Below are 20,941 nucleotides of genomic sequence, written 5' to 3'. Positions count from 1 at the left end.
GGACACCTGCACCTTCAGAAATGCACAACCGGCAGTTGCACACACCTTCTATCACCAACAGATGGCGCTTATCAGCAAGGGACGCACACCTGCAGGAAGCCCAGGGGACAGAGCCATTTGCAGTCTGTGGTCAATGTTCAAATAACCAGTTGTCCATAGCCTTCCCTTAGGGACAACTGAGGTCTCATGCCATCTCCAGCTGGCTGTGAAAGATGTTATTAAAAATCATTGAGAAATGAGTGCCACCCTTTGCTCACACAGTTTACTGCAAGGACCTGCCAAAAATGATTTCTTGTTCTCTGTTTCCTACCAATGGAGCTGATAACTTGTAGGAAACTGGTTTGTTTTTTCTAGTTGCCTTTAGAAGAATAAGACATTCAGATGCCCAGGTGAAGTGATCACATTTCAATATATCTGACACAGAAGCATGGGGAAGTTTATGTTTGAACACTGTAATTGCCGTATGTGCGTTTGTCCCTGTGAAATGCAATTGTTCATGTCTATTAGTTGTTTTTTTTCACATTCGCTTTTTTTTTTTTTTCATTTCATGAGCACTGGGAAGGAAAAAGCCAGGCTACCCACCAGCCGTCAGATTCTCACAGCTTACACCCACCTCCCACTTGTAAAATCAGCGACCACACAAGCACCCGTCAACAGTCCAGACAAGCCCTAGACCATATCTAACTCATCCAATACTCCCCATGCCTGACCAATCATGGCAGGCTTGTAATAAGCTGGGTGAATGAATCCATCCATCCATCCAGAGGGGAAGCCAGGCCCGCCAAGCTGGGAAGGAGGGGTGCCTCTCAGCCAGGCAGCAAGGCGAGAGGCCATCTCCAGAATTCCCACGTCCTTCAGGAGGGACACTCACCATGGGAAACTGCAACGACTCAGGAGTCTAAGACTGGCTGCTGCTCTGCAAACATCAACCAGGAATCACCCTAAGGATTCTCGCCCACAGCAGACACCTAGGAGAGGCTCCCAGTGTGTCCCCACCTGACATGGCGCCCTTTAATAATGCTCTAGACCCATCCCTGGGAACAGATATGCCTCCTTTCTCTTCTTTCCTAAATGATTCCCAAAGCTTATGAAGAGGAAAGCTGGTCACACACATGCACATAGATAAAAAGTCATTTTGGTGTTTTGTTCTGTTTTCCAAGAAAAGAGGATTGTGGTCAAAAATGGTTGGTCTGTAACAGAAAACTGAAATCTCCACCCATAAGCCACTGTTCTGGACTCCGGGATGCCCTGGTTGTTTGGGGAACCTCATGGAAGCCATAGAAGTCCAGATACAAACTGCTAAATGGCTTCCTCCAAAAGGGCCCAGGTCATAAACACTGTCTCCTTTGAGAATTGACATGTCCAAAGGATTCTCTGAGAAATGGTGGGCAGAGTTCCTGTTGGAATGGTGAGTTGGTCTGTGTGCTTATGGGGCATCGGGCCCTTGGCTCCCTCTGGTCGGCTGGGGACTCACAAGAGTCAGCCTGGGTGCAAAGCCTCTCACAAGTGAGGGCCCCAGGGTACCAACCATGGGTCTCAGCACTGGGCACACCACCCCTCCGCTAGGCATGCAGCAGGTGGCAGTGATGGAAACCTTCTCTACGCTCACTCCTGGCACTCAGCCTGGGGCTCTGGCTTCTGCAGAGAACAGCTCTCCTCTTCCTCTCCATCCTTTCTGGGGCCCTGTGGGGCAACGGAACCCCAGTGTGGCTTTTTCCCCTTCCAGCCATCCCTTATCCCTGAGAGCGGGAACATCTCTGGCGGTGGCTTTGGAGAGGTGATGGAGTGGCCGCTGTCTCCCTGCCAAGGGGAATGTCACGCCACCAGAATTTATGCGCCAGCTTTCCTTGTACCAGCTTTTCCCAGGTTACCTCCCCACCCATTACTACCCCATTAGTTGCCATGTGTTTTCCCCTAACTGTCACCAGCCCACACTGCCTCTTTGTTACCCCGCAGCTCTGGGGCCAGCCCCTTCCCAAGCAAGGGGCTGAGCTTAAAACTCCACATTGTGAAATATTTCCTCCCTCTCTCTTGTCCCTCTTCGCTGGCCTCCCCTGGGCCCCCCGAGCCTTTAGTAAATCAAACCCGCCAAAAGGCATTCTCTGCTCTGTTTGCACAGCACGAGTGGGCCCCCGAGTTGCCTGGCGCCCCTCATCTTCCACCAACACACTTCCCCGCCTTATTGGTATTCAGTCAATACCTTCCTTTCCTGGCCCTTCCCTGCTTGGCCTCTGAAATCTGCCTACAGAAGGGCCTTTGTTGAAGGAGCAGAGGGGTGCAAACACCAGGCTCTGAAGACACCGTGTGGACTCCGAGGGGGAGTGAGTCGTTGCTCACTGGGGGCCCGGAGAGAGCGGCTCCTCTGAGCACCTCCAGAACCAGACTCTTCCTGAGGACAAGCCTTCCGTGTCTTTTTACAGATCCGACACCATTTCCAGAGCTATTCGTTGATTTTTTTTTTTTTTTTTTTTTTTTTTGCAGAACACGGGCCTCTCACCATTGTGGCCTCTCCCGTTGCGGAGCACAGGCTCCGGACGCGCAGGCTCAGCGGCCATGGCTCACGGGCCCAGCCGCTCCACAACACGTGGGATCCTCCTGGACCGGGGCACGAACCCGTGTCTCCTGCATTGGCAGGCGGACTCTCAACCACTGCACCACCAGGGAAGCCCTATTCGTTGATTTTTATTATTCCAAAATTGATTCCAAAACGTGGACCAGAATCTGGGGTCTGGTAAATATTTCGTTACACAATTCGCTGAAAGCACTTAGGTATGAAGCATGGCTTCTAACACTGGGCCTTAGGTGAGGGGCCTCCCAGGCTCCCACCATCTGCCAGTTTCACGTGTCTGCGAGCAGAAGAACCATCCCAAACACCATTTGGACCGGGCCTGTCCCCTGCTTACAAGTCCTGTTTGTGTCCCTGGTTAGACTGCTTTGCATCTAAAAGCACCCCAAGGCCGTCAAAGCCAGGCTCCCCCAGCATCTCGGGCATGCGATCCTGGCAGACGTGGGGTCAGCCCCTCCTCGAACTCTTCCAGGGATGAAGTACCAGGCAGAGCAGCCCACCCCTCAGCAGCCCACTCTTCAGGAAGCCTGCCCGATACAGAACAAAATCCACTTCCTCGTACCTTCTGCCCACTTCTGGAAGTCATGCTTCTGGAACAAATCGGGCCCTTGTCCTCAGGACAGCCCTTCACATAGATTTTTAAATTACTCTCAGGGTTCCTCTGTATTTGTTTTCATCACACCAAACAGCCCAGGCCCCTGGACTCTATCTCATATGAAACAGTTTCCAGATGGCTCCCGATGTTAGCCACCCTCCTCCAGAACATGTTTCATGCTCTCCCCGCAGCCTCCCACAATAAAACACAAATAAATAAATAAAATACATAATTTTACCAATAAACCCAAATCCTAGTACTGAACACTGTTCTCTGGATGTGCTCAAATCAGCAGAGACTAGAACAGGCCTATCCCCTCCCCTGGAGAGGACACTTTGCCTCTATTAGTTTAACCTAAGACTGCATTCACTCTTTTAGCCACCTTACTCCTGAGTCATCCTCAGCTTGAAGTCACAGGCTCTCTTCATAACAAGTGCTGCTAAATCAGGTCCCCCCACCCCTCTTCAACGCTTTCAGTCATCTTCATATTTATCAGCATTTCATTTCACCTCATGGATTCCCACCTAGTTCATGGAGATATTTTTCAGTCTTACTTCTATCATCGTGAGTATAATGGCTATCCCTTTGCAGCTTTGTGCCACTTGCAAATCTGTTGAGCATCCCTTCTGTATGCTCATCCAATTCATTAATAAGAATGATAGAGCAGAGTCCAGAGAAACTAATGACTTGTCTAAGGGGTCAAAGCCAGATAGGGACAGAACCAGATCTAGAACACAAGCATCCTGGCTCCCAGTCCAGTATTCATTTCTATGGAACCCTCAGATGGGTCCAACCAGGACCCCTCAGATGGCTCTCTCTCCAGCCATCTATCATACCTACCTCCTTATTGGTCCATCCCGAGAGGCCCTGATTATGAACAGGAAAGTATGGTCAGGGCTGGATTCCTGGGAGGAAGATGAAGAAACTGCTCCCTGGCTGAAGGATCCTACTTCGTTAAATCATACCAGCTTCTTGCAGCTATAGCTCTGTGCTTCTCCAGGGAAGCCTCTGGAGTAGCCCACCCAACAGACCAGGCCAAGCAGAGCTGGAAGCGGCAAGGAGATCTAGGGGTATTCCTTCACAAGGATGCCTGGGATAAATGGAATAGAACAAGGGGGACCACAGAGATTCTGGGGATAGATCTGAACCTTGCAAAGAATCTGTACAATGGGCAGTCACTTACAGATAGCTTCAGCCCTCTTACAAACAAGTCTCACAGATCTGTCCTAGAAACATGAATGCTCCCTTGAAGAATCTGCCAAAGATAATGGCCAGTTAAAGGGCTGACCCTTGGCCCACATCCTTGCTCTAAGTATAACTCTAGAGAGCATACCAAGATCACTGGGCAAACGTGACAGGAAAACAGGTCAAGATCGCTACAAGGATTCCTAATGATCCGAGTTGCACACCAACAAGACTAGCTGTCTTGTGAAGTAGTGAACTCCCCATCACCAATGTGCTTAAGCGAAGGCTGGAGTATATTACTTTCATCCCACTTGAATCCAAAGATCTAAGCTCCCATACCCTCTTTTCTGCTGTGAGAGGTCCCTTGTGATTCCAAATAAAAGGCCATCACTGGGCCCAAATAGCCAAAACAATTTTGAAAAAGAAGAGCAAAGTTGGAGGACTCACACTTCCTGATTTCAAAACATATTTAAAAGAGACAGTAATCAAAACACCGTGGTACTAGCATCAAGACAGACAAAAAGACCAATGGAATAGAATAGAAGGCCAGGAATAAACCCTTTCCTATGTGGTCAAATGATCTTTGACAAGGGTGCCATGACCATCCAATGGTGAAAGGACAGTCTCTTCAACAACTGGTGTTCAGAAAACTGGATATCCACATGCAAAAGAATGAAGGTGGGCCCTCATCTCACACCATATTTTAAAATTAGCTCAAAATAGATCAAAGACCTAAACGTAAGACCCCAAACGATAAAACTCCTGGGAGAAAACATATGGGAAAAGTTTCATGAGATTGGACTTGGCAATGATTTCTTGGGTATGACATAGTCAACAAAAGCACAGACAACAAAAGCAAAAATAGACAAATGGGACTACACCAAATTTTAAAACTTCTAAGCATCAAAGGACACAATCAGTAGAATGAAAAGGCAAACTGTGGAATGGGGGAAAATATTTGCAAATCATGTATCTGATAAAGAGTTAATGCCCAGAATGTTTAAAGAACTCCTACAACTCAGTAACCAAAAAAAAAAAAAAAAAAAAAATCAAATAACCTGATTTAAAAATGGACAAAGAGCTTGCCCAAAAACTTTGGGCATTTTTCCAAAGATGATATACAAATGGCCAACAAGCATTTGAAAAGATGCCCGACATCACTAATCATCAGAGAACACAATCAAAATCACAATGACATGTTACCTCACACCCATTAGGATGACTACTATCAAAAAACCAGAAAATAGCAAGTGTTGGTGAAATGGTGCAACCACTGTGGAAAAGAGTATGATAATTCCTCACAAAATTAAAACTAGAACTACTATATGATCCAGTAATCCCACTTCTGGTGATATATCCAAAAGAACTGAAAGCAGGATCTTAAGGAGTATTCACAACAGCCAAGAGATGGAAGAAACCCAAATGTCCATCAATGGATGAGTGGATAAACAAAAATGTGGTGTATACATACAAAGGCATATTATTCAGCCTTAAAAAGGAAAGAAATTCTGACCCATGCTATAACATAAATGAACCTTGAGGGCATTATGCTAAGCAAAATAAGCCAGTCACAAAAAGACAAATACTGGGGCCTCCCTGGTGGCGCAGTGGTTGAGAGTCCGCCTGCCGATGCAGGGGATACGGGTTCGTGCCCCGGTCTGGGAGGATCCCACATGCCGCGGAGCGGCTGGGCCCGTGAGCCATGGCCGCTGGGCCTGCGCGTCCGGAGCCTGTGCTCCGCAACGGGAGAGGCCACAGCAGTGAGAGGCCCGCGTACCGCAAAAAAAAAAAAAAAAAAAAAAAAAAAAAAGACAAATACTGTATGATTCCACTTATGAGGCACCTAGAGAGTCAAATTCATAGAAACAGAAAGTGGAACAGTGGTTACCAGGGGCTGGGGGGGAGGGAAGAAGGGAAGTTGTTTAATGTGTACAGAGTTTCAGATCTGCAAGATGAAAATATTCTGGAGATCTGATTCACAATGTAAATCTATTTAACACTACCGAACTGTACACCTAAGCGTATGGTTAAGATGGTAAATTTTATGTTATGTGTTTTTAATCACAATTTTTTAAAAAGCCATCGTTGACAAGTGGCAAGACAGCCTAAAACTGGAAAGGGCGAATGGGAATTTGGGTTTCAAAGAAGCAGAACCAAGCTACAGGTATATCAGTGAAAGCTGAGGAGCCTTTTGGATATCAATACCAACCCTTTATATAACAATCTCTGTTGCCCCTGTGGACTTCTGATGCCTAAGTATAAAGTCCCAAAGTAATAAAAGTCCATGTGTATGTTCTAGGAAGGACTTTTGATGCTAAGAGGCTCCATGTTAAAGTTTAAATTAAAATTGAGATTGATACCAGTCAAGAATTAATGAAAAAGGTAACGCACCGTATCCGAGTGTTTATTTCTTTAAATCTTGCAGTATTACAGATCACGAATTTAAATGTAATGAGTTATAATTTGTGTTAATATTCACGCCAAGTTAACCTAATAAAGAGCTCTATATTATAGTCAACTCCTGGGGAATGTGTTCAGAGAAAGGGTCTGCTCCTGCCAAGCCACTGTCAGTACCAACAACTGGCCAGATAGAGGCCTGCATCTCCTAAGCAAAGGACTGGGCCCCATAGAACTATGGGAAAAAGAGCCAGGGATTTGGGAAACACAAGGGGTTGGGTTTATCAGCTCTTTGTCTGCCCTTCACCCACCCCACTCCAAGGCTCCCTGCAAGAGCCGGACACCCACGGAGCTTCCCTGGGACAAAGATCAGGCTCTGCCAAGAGGCTCCACGTTAACACTGGGGCCAAAGCCAGACTGACCATGGGGGTGAACAGCCAGGGGCTCCTTGCCCTCCGGCACATGGATGGGGGTCGGGAGGAAGGAATGGGTCCAAATAAGGCAATGGTTCCCAGCCATTTCACCAGAAGGATGCATTTTGATAGCTCCTCCACCACACCTTCAAACCCAACATTTCAAAGATCTGAGCCATTAAAATATCTTTATTAATACTATAACTTTTGGGCTTCCCTGGTGGCGCAGTGGTTGGGAGTCCACCTGCCGATGCAGGGGGCGCGGGTTCGTGCTCCGGTCCGAGAGGGTCCCATGTGCCGCAGAGCGGCTGGGCCCGTGGGCCGTGGCCACTGGGCCTGCGCATCCGGAGCCTGTGCTCCGCGGCGGGAGGGGCCGCAGTGGTGGGGGGGGCCGTGTATCGTAAAAAAAAAAAAAAAAAAAAAACTATACCTTTTCATATTTTTACTATTAACCAAGAACCAGTTAATCAACTGCCAGTCAGGGCTTCCCATGAGCATCTACCAAACAGCTGCACCACCAAACTGATATATCAAAAATTAAAAAAAAAAAAAGAAACATTGAGTTGACACATTTGGCCCTACTGCACACATTGTAAAGAGCTTAAGGAGCCCCATCATTTCTTCTTCGAGCTTCTTGAGATCCCCAGACACCTGGCTGGGAATCCCAAGTAGAAAACAGAACCACCTGGGCCACAGTGGTTCAGCTTAAGGAGAGGGTCTGACTAGGAGATGCCAGGTCCTGGCTCAGCGTCATCCAAGATTGAGTCAGTCAAACCCCACCACGTGCCAGTTACCATTGCATCACCTGAGTCCAGCCCTTGCCGACTCACGTCTGTCTCCACCAGCTAAAAGGTCCATGTTTCCTCCTTGAACCCCTCCTCTCTCCACTGCCAGCTCAAGCTCTTCCTGCCTCCAAGGAAGCAGGGGCTCCCTGTGACTACTCTCCACACCCCATTTCAAGCAGAGGGGTACCCCTGCTGCTTCTGCAGAGACTCAATTCAACCCAGCCCCAGTAGATATTACTCATCCTACAAGCCAGCACTGAGCTCTTGAACAACTGGCTTCATGTTTCTAGACCACAAGTCAAAGCCAACTACAGATCAAGGAGAACAAGGGTCAGCTGGCAGGTACTGAGTCCATGAAGCCGGGGCCCAGCACAGACTGCCATGTCCCAAGATATCAGAGAAGGCAGGGAAGAACTAGTGAGCCCTACACAAACAATGGAAGCTGTTTACTCTCCTCTCACAGCCTTCAGGACAATGTCTGCCACCAGAAAGACACCACAGCTTGCCGGCCCTGCCGACCCCGCTCCTGCTGGGGAAACAAGGGTGGATAGGCCTAGGTCCCTGCCCAGTCTGGTAGGGGGTAGGGGAAGCAGGGAAAAGGGTTATGTGGACCGTTGTGGGGACTCTGACCAAGATATGAGCAACAGCTAAGAGGGCACCGAGAGGTGGAAACAACCTAAGTGTCCATCAGCAGCTGAATGGATAAACAAATGTGGTATATCCACAGTGGAATATATTAGTCATGAAAAAGAGTGAAACTTTGATATAGGCTACAACATGAATGGACCTTGAAAACACTGTGTTAAGCGAAATAAGCCAGTCATGATGGCAAATATCGTACGATCCTGCTTATACAGGAAATTAGAATAGGCAAATTCATAGAGACAGAAAGTAGACTAGAGGTTACCAGGGCCGGCGGGAGAGGGAGAACTGGGAATTATTGTTTAATAGGTAGAGACTTTCTGTTGGGATGATGAGAACTTTGGGGTATAGATAGTGCTGATAGTTGCCCAACATTGTGAACGTAGTTAATGCCACTGAATTGTACACTTACAAATGGTTAAAATGATAAGTATTAGGTTGTGTATATTTTACCACAATTAAAAAAAAAGTTATAGAGGAAAAAAAAACAAAAAGAAGGTATTAAAGAGGCAATAGTCAGTTTTGCCAGGGGTGGGAGGAACTGAGGAACTGTGACAGGGAGGTAACACTCCAAACAAGCTAAGGGAGAGATGTGGGCCCATCTGTCCCTCCTGCTCAGGTGCAGACGGTGGGAGGAAGGGGAGGAGAACCCTCTGTGGCCCCCTGGCTATCACTCATTCCAGACTCCTCATTCTAGAAGACAGAGCCCGTCTACACCTCCTTCCAGGCCGAGACCCACACAACACTCTGTAATTGTGGGGTCCCTGCTCATGGGGCAACTGCACCCTCTCCATCTACCTGTGTCTCCCACACCCTTCAACACCTGACTTTAAACCTACCTTCCCAGAAGACTCCTGAGCAATCTCTTTCTTCTTCCTGTTTCTCTATTTTCTATAACGAAAGGCAGTATAGCATGGTGGGTAAGAGCATGCCGTGCATTCAAAGCCTAGATCTGCCGACAACTAGCTATGTGATCCATTTACTTAACCCCTCCATGCCTCAATTCTCCCAACTGTAAAAGGGAGATAATAATGGCCTAGGACTGTAACAATTAAAATGAGAAAATGCATGGAAATTGTTTGGCACATAAGTGCTTAACAATTGTATTAAACTCTCTTTTTAAAAAATACTGGAATGATCGCTCAAGCATTTTACAATGCCTTATTTAACTTAAAAAAAAAAGAAACCTCATCTTTCTTTGCTTTTCTCTATTTTCCAAATGTTCAATATCATAGCAAAATTATTTATGTAATGTTTGAGATGGTTCTTAAAACATCCTCACTCCCCTAGAAGTTATTCACAGCAGCCCCCTCCTGCATGCCCCCTCTGTTCAGAATCTTCTCCATGCTTATGAATGGTTTATTCCATACCGATTTTATCAAGCTGTAGGAGAGAACTGGCGGCTTTTCATTCCTTTGAGCCCCTGTAAAAGGTCCCCAGCAGGACACGATCCCCTGCGGATGACCCATCCACAGCTCTTGCCCCCAGCCCTCCCCCAGGCCCTGGTTTCCAGCTGGTTGTCCTTATTTGTGGAGGCTCACAAAAGTGTGGTTGTGAGGCAGTGGGGGGCAGAGCGTCGGCCGGGGCTGTGCTCAGGACATCCATCCATGCTGGGCAAAGTCAGCCACTCTGGCACATGGTCCGTCAATCTCAGGCTGGCTGCCCTCTTCCGCAGAGGCTCCTGGGCCAACCCAGTAGGACGCGTGCATCTTCACTAGAGCTTTGACAGCAGGCACAGATTTAATGATTGGAAAGCGCTTTGAGAGCCCAGAGTGCTCCGTAATTGCCAACTCATAATCCCCAAATCACTCTCTGCAGGGCAGCAAGAGGTGAAGCGTCTGCCCTTGGGAGGGCTTTGTTCCTGTGGCTCTCACACCAGAACCAAGTCGGGCAGAGACAGACAGGGGCTCTGCCCGAAGAGGGGTCCCCACCTAAGACTCAGCAAGCATGCTGGGGAGCAAGGCTTCTCAAAGTGTGAACCAGATGGGGCTTGACAATAATGCATATCCTTGGGCCCTTCCACACCTGTTAACTCAGGGTCTCTGAAGATAGTGCCTGGGGATCTGCATTTTAAAATCCTCTAAGTAACTCCCACACTAATTTGAGTACTGATGGTTTAGAGGTAGGTGCATGGGTCTGGGGTCAGGGGGACCTGAGTTCAAGTCTCAGCTCTGATCCTTATTGTCTGAGGCCTCAGCAAGTCTGACACTAGACCCACAAGATCTAGGTATTCCCTAAAAATAAAATTTTCAAGACTTTCACAGTCCTATCAATTTGGCAACACCCTACATGTCCCCTGGGGGCTTTATAGTGAGCACAAGTGGATTAAAGGGGCTGAAAGTCACTCCACAGAGAAACTTGTTTGACCTCAAACTTCCCCAAACCTTCTAACCAAGGAAACTTCTTTCTATCATTAATGCCAGAAACACCTCACAGACTTAATATCTCACAGACAAAGCTCCTGAAATTCCTCTCTGGGAAAAGGGGAGTCCAGGGAGTGAGGGATGGCATCTTAAGGCAGTTCTGGCAGGAAGAAGCCCCCTGCCTCACGCTTGGGGTCCTCGGCGGGTGGCAAGGACGGTTCGGTTCCGCAGATCTGTTGCCCGGAGTGGACGTGTCACAAAAGCGAGGTCACCTTCCTGCTTCGGGTAATTTCCCTCGGAGGCAAGACTGATCCATTTTTAACAGCTCTTCATTTCAGCAGAGAATGCCCCCTGCCTCTGATGGGGGCTGGGGACCAGGATGGGAAGGGAGGCTTTGTTCTTCTGACCAGTGCTGACAGTTTAATTAAACCCAGCTCGAGACAAGGTCGGTGGGGTCAGGCATTCTTCAACAGGGCTCCAGAAGAAGATCACACCCCCGCCTCTCCAGCCACCGAGGCCCGGTAATGAATTATCCTGGTCCTTACAGCACGGATATAAATAAGGGGGAATCAATGCCCTCAGCTGCCCTTAATCACCCACTCCACCCCTTCCAGGCCCAGCAGAGACACAAAAGGTCAATCTTGTCAGGGCACATATTGGTTTCAAGGCTAAAAAGAAACCCAGAGGAACTGGGTTTCCAGAAGCGGCTTCTGGACTAGGAAGGGAATGCAACCAGCAAGAGGCAGGACTGCAAGGCAGCGGGAGAGACTCCTCCCCAAATCTGGAAGGACAGAGCACAGGCGGCTGACACTCACGGTGCTCCCCACCCAAATGTGGGTGAAGCCTCGGTTTTGTGCTGCTATAAGAGAAGGAGGCAGGTTCAAATTTGTCCCTCTAACCCTAACCACAACCCCTATGTGCATCTGCAAAACAACATCTCCACACCCTCTCATGGGTGGCTATCAGGTGATGAAGCTGATCTTCAACCCAGGTCACCTGCCACCAGGATATAACCACCCCAGGCAGGAGATACGGATCCAGCCAATCAATCATTTCCTCCCCTCCCACCCGCCCACTCCAAACTGTTGGTAGCTCAGAGGATACAGACTGCTTTCAAAGTGCACTAGTGATAAACCCTCACCTCCTGCAGAGACAGCGCCCCACCTAGCCGTCTTACACAGCCGTCAAGTGTTCTCAGCACCGACCACAGTGCCTGGCTCACAGGAGGGCCTCTGTAAATGTTGGGCGAGTGGGTGCGTGGGTGGACGGGCAGGCAGATATGGAAGGTGAGAGGGGAGTTGGATGTGGTGAGGGGAGGAGAAGGGAGGGTGGGTGAGGCATGGGGGGATAGATGGGTGTATGGTAGGTTTATGGGTATGTTGGTAGATGCCTAAGTAGAGGGTGAGTGGGTGGACTTCGTGGGAAAATGAGTAAAAGACTGGAGGGGCAGGCAGATGGATAGGTGGGTAGGAGGGTGTTAGATGGGAGGACCAATGGCAGGGGATGGAGGATGGAGGGATGGGCGAATTGATTGATGGGTTGGTAGATGGGTAAATGGGAGCACAGATGAGAGGGAGGCTGGCTGGGTGGTGGGTAGATGATAGGTAGATGGGTGTAGGGTGCACGGCTGGGAGGGGGTAGATGATATGGAAGGATGAGCTTTAGCATCAGACAGACCAGGGTTCAAATTCACCTCAACCCCTTGAGCAGGTCACAAATCCTCTGAGCTTGAATTTCTTCATCTGTAAAAGGGAAAATTCACTGATTTCCTGAGCATCTATTATGTGCTACGGAGCTTACACCTGACCTGAGAGGGAGTTACACCTCTCTTGAATCCCCACGAAAGGCTGTGAGGCAGACATTATTATCTTCATCTGATAGAAGAACAAACGGGCTCAACGGGGTTCAAGGAAGTGGCCCAACATCGTTTATCTAGTGTTCACTTTAACTCAGACAACAGAGGTTTTCCAGTGCATATAAAAACTGCGAGGTCTCCTACCATAAAAATATTATACTCTTTTTATCCAACACCTGGGAAATATAAAAAAGAAAAAGCCACCCAGAGATAACCCCTGTTGGCATTTTGTAGTCATTTCCCTGTGCATGCTTTAGAGTGATTTGTTTAGTGACCATATTGTCAAAACAATTTTGCATCCTGGCTTTGGTATCACAAACATTTATCTGTGTTACTTTAAGTCTTTCATAAATGCCATTTTTGATGATGATACAAATATTACGTCAAGTGTATACACCAAAATTTACTTAACCATTCCCCCAAGATTGGACATTTCAGTTCTATATAGTTTTCAATATTCTATATTTCAACATTCTAAATTATGCTGCAGTGAACATGTTTGTGGTCATATTTTATTGACTTTAGGGTCAATCCCCAAATGTGAGATTTCTAGGTCAAGGTTCAAGCCCATTTTCAGACTTCTTATGGTCCCTTGAAGGCCTGGTGTCTAACTCCAACCCTATTACCAAACTGCTCTGTGGTCCAGGCCAAATCGCCTCTCTGGGCCGCAGGTCCCAAACGTGGAAAGAAATGGACTAACCCAACACGTGGAGAAACATTGGTGAGGAATGACCAGCAAGAGGATTTCAACTACCGAAGCTACACAGACAAAATCAGTTGAAACGTGGGCCACACCACCTGATGTGCTTCGTGACCACACCTTACCCTGCACATTTGGTCTCTCTCAAACTTGTTTTCATGCTGATTTAACATAAGGCCTCTGGTGAAAAAAAAAAAAAAAAAAAAAATCCATGATTTGGTCCGGGTGGAAAGTATTAGTAATGGACCCCTCAAAGCAGAAGAAAGGTCAACAGATGAGAAGTCAGAAACGCCAAGCCCTGCATCCTCTCTTACCCTCCTCCTGACGGTAGACCCCAGAGTGTGACTGCACCAGGAGGTCCCATAGCTGCCAGCACAGCTCCTTGGCCCAGGAGTGAACTCCTGACCAAGCATGGGTCAACCAGAATCCTTCCCCAGAGATCTGGGCTGGGACTGGAGACTCGAGGAGATCTGAGCTCCAAGGTCACAGGAAGTAGGAGGGGAATGAGCACAGTGGCCAACCAAAGTCATGGTGGAACTGAGATGTTGCTGGTAAACCCAAGACACTGGTTTGCAGGGAGGAAAGGGACAACAAGGTAAACAATCAGAAAGAACTAGAAACATCCCTCACACTCTTGGTCCCAGCTGTGCCTTACTTCCTGTCATGGGAGCCCGTGAGTCTGCTGCTTGTGCCTTTACACTACTCAGCCCACCCCAACCCACCAGCCTGCAGGGGTCCTGTTTCTGGAACCAGGAGTGCCCGAGTGCTCCTCAGCCAGACCACTGGGAGAGTTAGGAGAGATGTTTTGGAATGCCAGATGCTCAGGTCAATGGATTGGGGGTGGAGGAAAGGTAAAGAATATTAGCGGGGCTTCCCTGGTGGCGCAGTGGTTGAGAGTCCGCCTGCCAATGCAGGGGACACGGGTTCGTGCCCCGGTCCGGGAGGATCCCACAGGCCGCGGAGCGGCTGGGCCCATGAGCCATGGCCACTGAGCCTGCACGTCCAGAGCCTGTGCTCCGCAACAGGAGAGGCCACAACAGTGAGAGGCCCGCGTACCGCAAAAAAAAAAAAAAAAAAGAATATTAGCAAATAAGTCTTTAAGCACTTGCTCCTGTACCCTTCCCTATAACCATCACCAAGGTGAAAAATTCAGGGCCCAGACAACAGGGACAAACAACCAGATCAATAAAAAGGTTTATTTAATCATTTCCCCCCAGAATGTGCCCTTTTTGAGATGACCTGAACTGGAGAGGCATCAGGAAGTACTGTCCCTGGTCATGAATTCAAGTTCTAGGCTGATATAAGTGGGGCATGCTGCACAGGAGTCCTCCCCAAAGTCCCATCAGCTTGCACTCCTATGCTTAGAGGTGGGCTTAAGAAATAACAAGAGGAAACAAAAAGACAACCTACAGACTGGGAGAAAATATTTGCAAACGATGCTACTGAAAGAGATTAATTTCCAAAATATACAAACAGTTCATACAACTTAATATCAAAAAAACAAAACACCCGATCAAAAAATGGGCAGAAGACCTAAACAGACATTTCTCCAAAGAAGACATACAGATGGCCAACAGGCACATGAAAAGATGCTCAATATTGCTAATATTAGAGAAATGCAAATCAAAACTACAACGAAGTATCACTTCACACCAGTTAGAACAGCCGTCATTAAAAAGTCTACAAATAGGGGCTTCCCTGGTGGCGCAGTGGTTGAGAGTCTGCCTGCCGACGCAGGGGACACGGGTTCGTGCCCCAGTCCGGGAAGATCCCACATGCCGCGGAGCGGCTGGGCCCATGAGCCATGGCCGCTGAGCCTGCACGTCCAGAGGCTGTGCTCTGCAACGGGAGAGGCCACAACAGTGAGAGGCCCGCGTACGGCAAAAAAAAAAAAAAAAAAAAAAAGTACTGTATATGGTTGTTCTAGGTACTTACAGAAAGCAAAGCAGAGAAATCATAATTAGAAAGCAGATTTAGGGCTCAAAGTTAAGAAAATGTTTCTAATATGCAGATCTGTCCAACAATGGAATTGGTTGCCCAAGGAGGTGGTGAACTCCCCATCACTAGAAGTAGCCAAGCAAAGATTAAAAGACCATACATACCCTAAGGAGCTGCAGAAGAGAGTCCTCAGGTAATCTCTAAGGTCCTGTCCTACCCAAGATCCCACAAAATGAAATGTACAGGAGAACGATTACAGACATATCTCGTAAATCATGGAGCAGCAGAATTGGCCACTCCCTTTTAAACTTGAAAGAAGTACATTTACAGCAAATACAAGTATGACTTTATGCCACGGTTAATAAGCTCACAGACCTCACTACTCTGAGCTGAAAACAGAAACAGATCCAAGAAGGGCTTATGTGAATGAATATTCCACCCAAGGCAGGTTACCAAAGGCAGCGAGAGATGCATGAGTACGGTCCTCCCTGTAAAGTCTTGCCATCATGGCTGACAAGCTTGCCCACCCCGAGGACATTCCCATACCACACTGTCAGGGGCAGCACACAGAATTGGATAGACTGCCAATTCTGTCAAGTGTTTGCCATGAAGAAAGGCCCCGCAAAGCACCTTCCCACAATAAGCCGGCCTTTGATGCCCTGAACGATGCCTGCCAGGTGAGGAGCACAGGGGTCACGGTCATGGGAGAGTCCAGGCCCCACTGACCACACACTGCCCCCTCAACGGGGTGAGGGATAAGACCACAGAGAGAGCTTTCTCCCATGAAGCGTCACTCACAGCCTCGACAGAGCCTGGTTATTCTGGAACAGCAGTTCTGGTAATGCGTACAGCTGGTTCCGGTTGAGTCGTCTGAAAAAGAGAAGAGAGGAGGAGTTGGAGCTGGCCAAGCTGTCCGGGAAATCCAAGGGGCTTTTCAGAAAGCACTGGATTCAGAGTCAGAGGGCCCAGGGCTCAAATCCTAACATGTCACTGTGTAACCCCAGAGAATCCCCTTCTCTGAGCCTCCGTTTCTTCATCTATAAAGTGGGAATTCCACCATCCAACCCTCAGGGAGGACAAGAATAGAACATCTCTGAAAGCCCCTCAACCAAGGACCTGACATGCAGTGGGCAGTCAGTAAACAGAGCCTCCTTCCTTCCGTTACGCCCTCCCATACCCATCATCATCATCACTTTACATTTGCAAGTCCCCGTGTAATTAATCAGCACTGATTCAGATATTATCTCAGTTTGTGAGCTGGATACCTGACTACCCTTGAAAAGTGAGATACACCCTAATGGGATAGGACTGGCCATGGGGTTCTGATTCTTTATTGCTTTCATCCACATTTGGCTCAGTGGTGACTCAACTTTTTTATTGTCTGCTTTAGGTATTTTTTCAGAATGAAAATACCTTTATTGATTTTTTTATTTATGAAAATGCATGCTTAATATTTTTAAAAGCCTCAAATAATAGAAGAAAAAGCATTTGGCCACCTGCATTTTCCTCACACAATTTGTGGATGTCTTTCCATGCCAAACAACAGAGGATGACACTTTTAATCATTTTATTTTTAGTATGTCCATCACTATTTTTAATTTTTTTTATTGGAGTATAATTGCTTTACAATGTTGTGTTAGTTTCTGCGGTACAATGAAGTGAATCAGCTATATGTATACCTGTATCTCCTCCCTCTTGGACCTCACTGCCCCCCATCCCACCCCTCTAGGTCGTCACAGAGCACTGAGCTGAGCTCCCTGTGCTATACCACAGGTTCCCACTAGCTATCTATTTTACACCTGATGGTGTATTTATGTCAAACCTAATCTCCCAATTCATGCCACCCTCCCAATTCCTCTATTGGGGGACAGACAACTATTCAGTATTATAGACACAGGCAGGAGTGAGAAGTCTGGTTCTGGAATGTGGCCTGAAAAGACAACGCAGAGAAGACTCAGACTTGTCCCAGGAAGGCAGTGAAGTTTAACCAGACTCATCTTGCCACCTTAGGCAACCAATTCTCTGACACTGAAGTGTAGCACTCCAGCCCAACTGGGGTGGGGGGCAGTGACACCTATAAAGTATGGAACCTTGGTAATCACACTGCGTCTATGGACCACCTGCAGGGACATCACCAGGGAGGTGGTAAGAGCTGCACTATCCCAGGCTACCCCAGAGCTGTTGACTCAGGATCTGCATCTCAACCAGGTCCCCAAGTGATCTGGGTGCACGTCAAGGTTGGAGAAGCACTAGTGTAAAATGCAGCCCCTCCCCTCCAGTCTACCGTATACATTTTTTTTAATTTTTATTTATTTTATTTTTGGCTGTGTTGGGTCTTCATTGCTGTGCGCGGGCTTTTCTCTCGTTACGGCGAGCGGGGGCTACTCTTCGTTGCAGTGCACGGGCTTCTCACTGCGGTAGCTTCTCTTGTTGTGGAGCATGGGCTCTAGGCACGCACGCTTCAGTAGTTGTGACACATGGGCTCAGTAGTTGTGGCTTGCGGGCTCTAGAGCGTAGGCTCAGTAGTTGTGGTGCACGGGCTTAGTTGCTCCACAGCACGTGGGATCTTCCTGGACCAGGGCCTGAACCTGTGTCCCCTGCACTGGCAGGCAGATTCTTAACCACTGCACCACCAGGGAAGTCCCTCTGGTCCACTCTTGTGTCACAGAGCCCACCACAGTGTCTGGCACATAGTAGGCGTGCAACACATTTATTTGCCAAATGAATACATGACATTAGCTGAGCTCAGCTAGAGGCACAAGAGAGGTTTGGGTAAAGCTTTGGGGGGGTCTAAGAAGATGCCCCCACATATAGGGGCTGTCAGAGAGCTATCTTTTATTTTTTCAATAAGCTGATCTTTAGATATGTAACCAATTTTCTTTCTTTTTTTAAAATATTTATTTATTTGCTTACTTACTTTGGCTGTGCTGGGTCTTAATTGCAGCATGCAGGATCTTTAGTTGCAGCATTCAGACTCCTTAGCTGTAGCATGCAAACTCTTAGTTGCGGCATGCATGCGGGATCTAGTTCCCCAACCAGGGATCGAACCTAGGCCACCTGCATTGGGAGCGTGGAGTCTTACCCACTGGGCCACCAGGGAAGTCACCATCAGAGGGCTATCTTTGATGAGAAGGTGAGTTTTTGAAAGTAAAACTGGCAAAGTAGATTGGGAGCAGATCCTGTCTGGCCTTGAGGGCCCGGCTAAGGGGTCTGAATTTTTTTTTAAACTTTATTCTATAAATTTATTTATTTATTTATGGCTGCGTTGGGTCTTCGTTGCTGTGCACAGGCTTTCTCTAGTTGTGGTGAATGGGGGCTACTCTTTGCTGCAGTGCATGGGCTTCTCATTGCAGTGGCTTCTCTTGCTGTGGAGCACAGGCTCTAAGCACACGGGCTTCAGTAGTTGTGGCACACAGGCTCAGCAGTTGTGGCACACAGGCTTAGTTGCTCCACGGCATGTGAGATCTTCCCAGACCAGGGCTCGAACCTATGTCCCCTGCATTGGCAGGCAGATTCTTAACCACTGCGCCACCAGGGAAGCCCTACCGTATACTTTGAATTTCTCACAACCATCTCCTTTAACAGTTCTAGAGGATGATAAACGAACTGGACAAAAGCTTTCTTTTGCTGGGAAGGAGGAAGAAATATAATTCGATGTGGCCAGTAGTAACTGGTCTGTGGTTACCTCCTAGGAGGTCACTTTTCATCTGATATGTGAGAAAGGTACCATTTTCTAACACGGTACAATTAGGGTTGCAATTTTAGACAAGCTGTAAGAAGTTTACTCTAAAGGGCAGGCTCCTAGGGAAACACATCACTGCCTCGGAAAAAAAGGGACCACCAATGTAATCTTAAAGCAACAGGAGTAGACATCAGATCGCTCCAAGTTCCTTAACCTCGTCTAATAAATTAATCCTGTATTTACACTGCCTGGAAATCATTGGGTTTTGTTTTGTTTTGTTTTCCCCCAAGACCTTCTCATTTTTCTGGCTTTAATTTCTGAAAAACACTTAAGAGGAGAAGGGACTCAATAGCTAGTTTAAAGTAGAAAATCGGGCTTCCCTGGTGGCTCAGTGGTTGAGAGTCCGCCTGCCGATGCAGGGGACACGGGTTCGTGCCCCTATCCCGGAAGATCCCACATGCCGCGCAGCGGCTGGGCCCACGAGCCATGGCCGTGGAGCCTGTGTGTCCGGAGCCTGTGCTCCGCAACGGGAGAGGCCACAGCAGTGAGAGGCCCGCGTACAGCAAAAAAAAAAATAAAAATAAAAAAAAATAATAAAGTAGAAAATCAAAGGAAGGACCCAGCGTGGTGAGGGACCTACAGGAAGCTAAGAATAACGACAATAGTAGTGAGTCTCAACTAGCCTTACCTTACTCTGTGCCAGGCACCAGAATAAATGCGTTATAGGCATTACCTCACCATCAGAGGGAAAGCAGAATGAAAAGGTGGGTTTCTCTCTCTTGTGTACGAAGCATCACGGTCATGCACATACCCTCCCGTCTCCTCCCAGAAACAACCCCAGGGGGACGGTTTGACCACCACCATCTCACCACGTGGCTGGGCTCTCAGTTCTCAGAATATGTTTGTAGACTTCGTTGAGCTGTCTCTTTGATAGCTGAGGGGACTGAGATGCCCAGAGGTGAGTGGCTCACCCAAGTCACCACCGAGTGGGAGAGGTGGGTTCTGAAGCCTGCCTTTCCCCGGCTCCCACCTCGGCAGCCTCCACGTTACACGGTCACCCTCAGCCAGCCCAGGGTGACCGAGCGCCCCGCCCCCAACATCAGACAACCGATGCCTGTGACCCACGAATCCTCATGGCGGGCAGCACCGCACACTTCTGCTTCTGCCCTCCAGTCTGTAACTGCGCACAAGAACCAATCATGTCTGTTCCCAAGCTGTTTATGCCAGAGGTACTTATAATTATATAATTGAACTGACGATTACCTAAATGAACGAAATATCAATACTAGCGTGAAAAGAGAGAGTCATCTCTACAAAAACTGGTTGAATGCCTTGGTAAGAGTCATTAAAAGGAAAGCTGTTAATTAAAGAGTTGTTGAATTAAGTAAAAGACTGGGCGGCAGGGGGCGAGCAGGGGAGTCATAAAAGAAATTCAGAATTCTCCTGCCAGATTGCTTCCAAGGGCCTTCTAAGAATCTCATTCCACCTTAAAGAAACCAAAACCAAAAATCGTAAGCAGGGTATATGTGTGTGGGTTAGGCAAGGAAAATAATACAGAACTCCAATCAGCATCTCACACTAAAAAGTAAGACCTTGGCGGGGCTTCCCTGGTGGCGCAGTGGTTAAGAATCCACCTGCCAACGCAGGGGACACGGGTTCGAGCCCTGGTCCGGGAGGATCCCACATGCCGCGGAGCAACTGAGCCCGTGCGCCACAGCTACTGAAGCCCATGCGCCTATGGCCTGTGCTCTGCAACAAGAGAGGCCACCACAATGAGAAGTCCACACACCGCAACAAAGAGTAGCCCCCGCTCACTGCAA

General features: G+C 48.0%; 1 protein-coding gene across 1 annotated transcript in view; it reads right to left on the bottom strand.

Annotated features, from left to right (window-relative positions):
- The window catches only part of SLIT1 (slit guidance ligand 1), a gene marked incomplete at both ends in the record, with an annotated part of 170,847 nt that overhangs the window by 124,510 nt on the left and 25,396 nt on the right, over positions 1 to 20,941 (bottom strand). The window contains one exon of the mRNA XM_081243020.1: positions 16,238 to 16,309. Coding sequence (XP_081099146.1) covers positions 16,238 to 16,309 — 72 coding nt within the window. The remainder of the gene's footprint in view (positions 1 to 16,237; positions 16,310 to 20,941) is intronic.

This window comes from Mesoplodon bidens, assembly GCF_964165515.1.
Source record: "Mesoplodon bidens genome assembly, chromosome: 1".
NCBI classification, from domain to species: domain Eukaryota; kingdom Metazoa; phylum Chordata; class Mammalia; order Artiodactyla; family Ziphiidae; genus Mesoplodon; species Mesoplodon bidens.
This window is presented reverse-complemented; position numbering and strand designations above follow the sequence as displayed.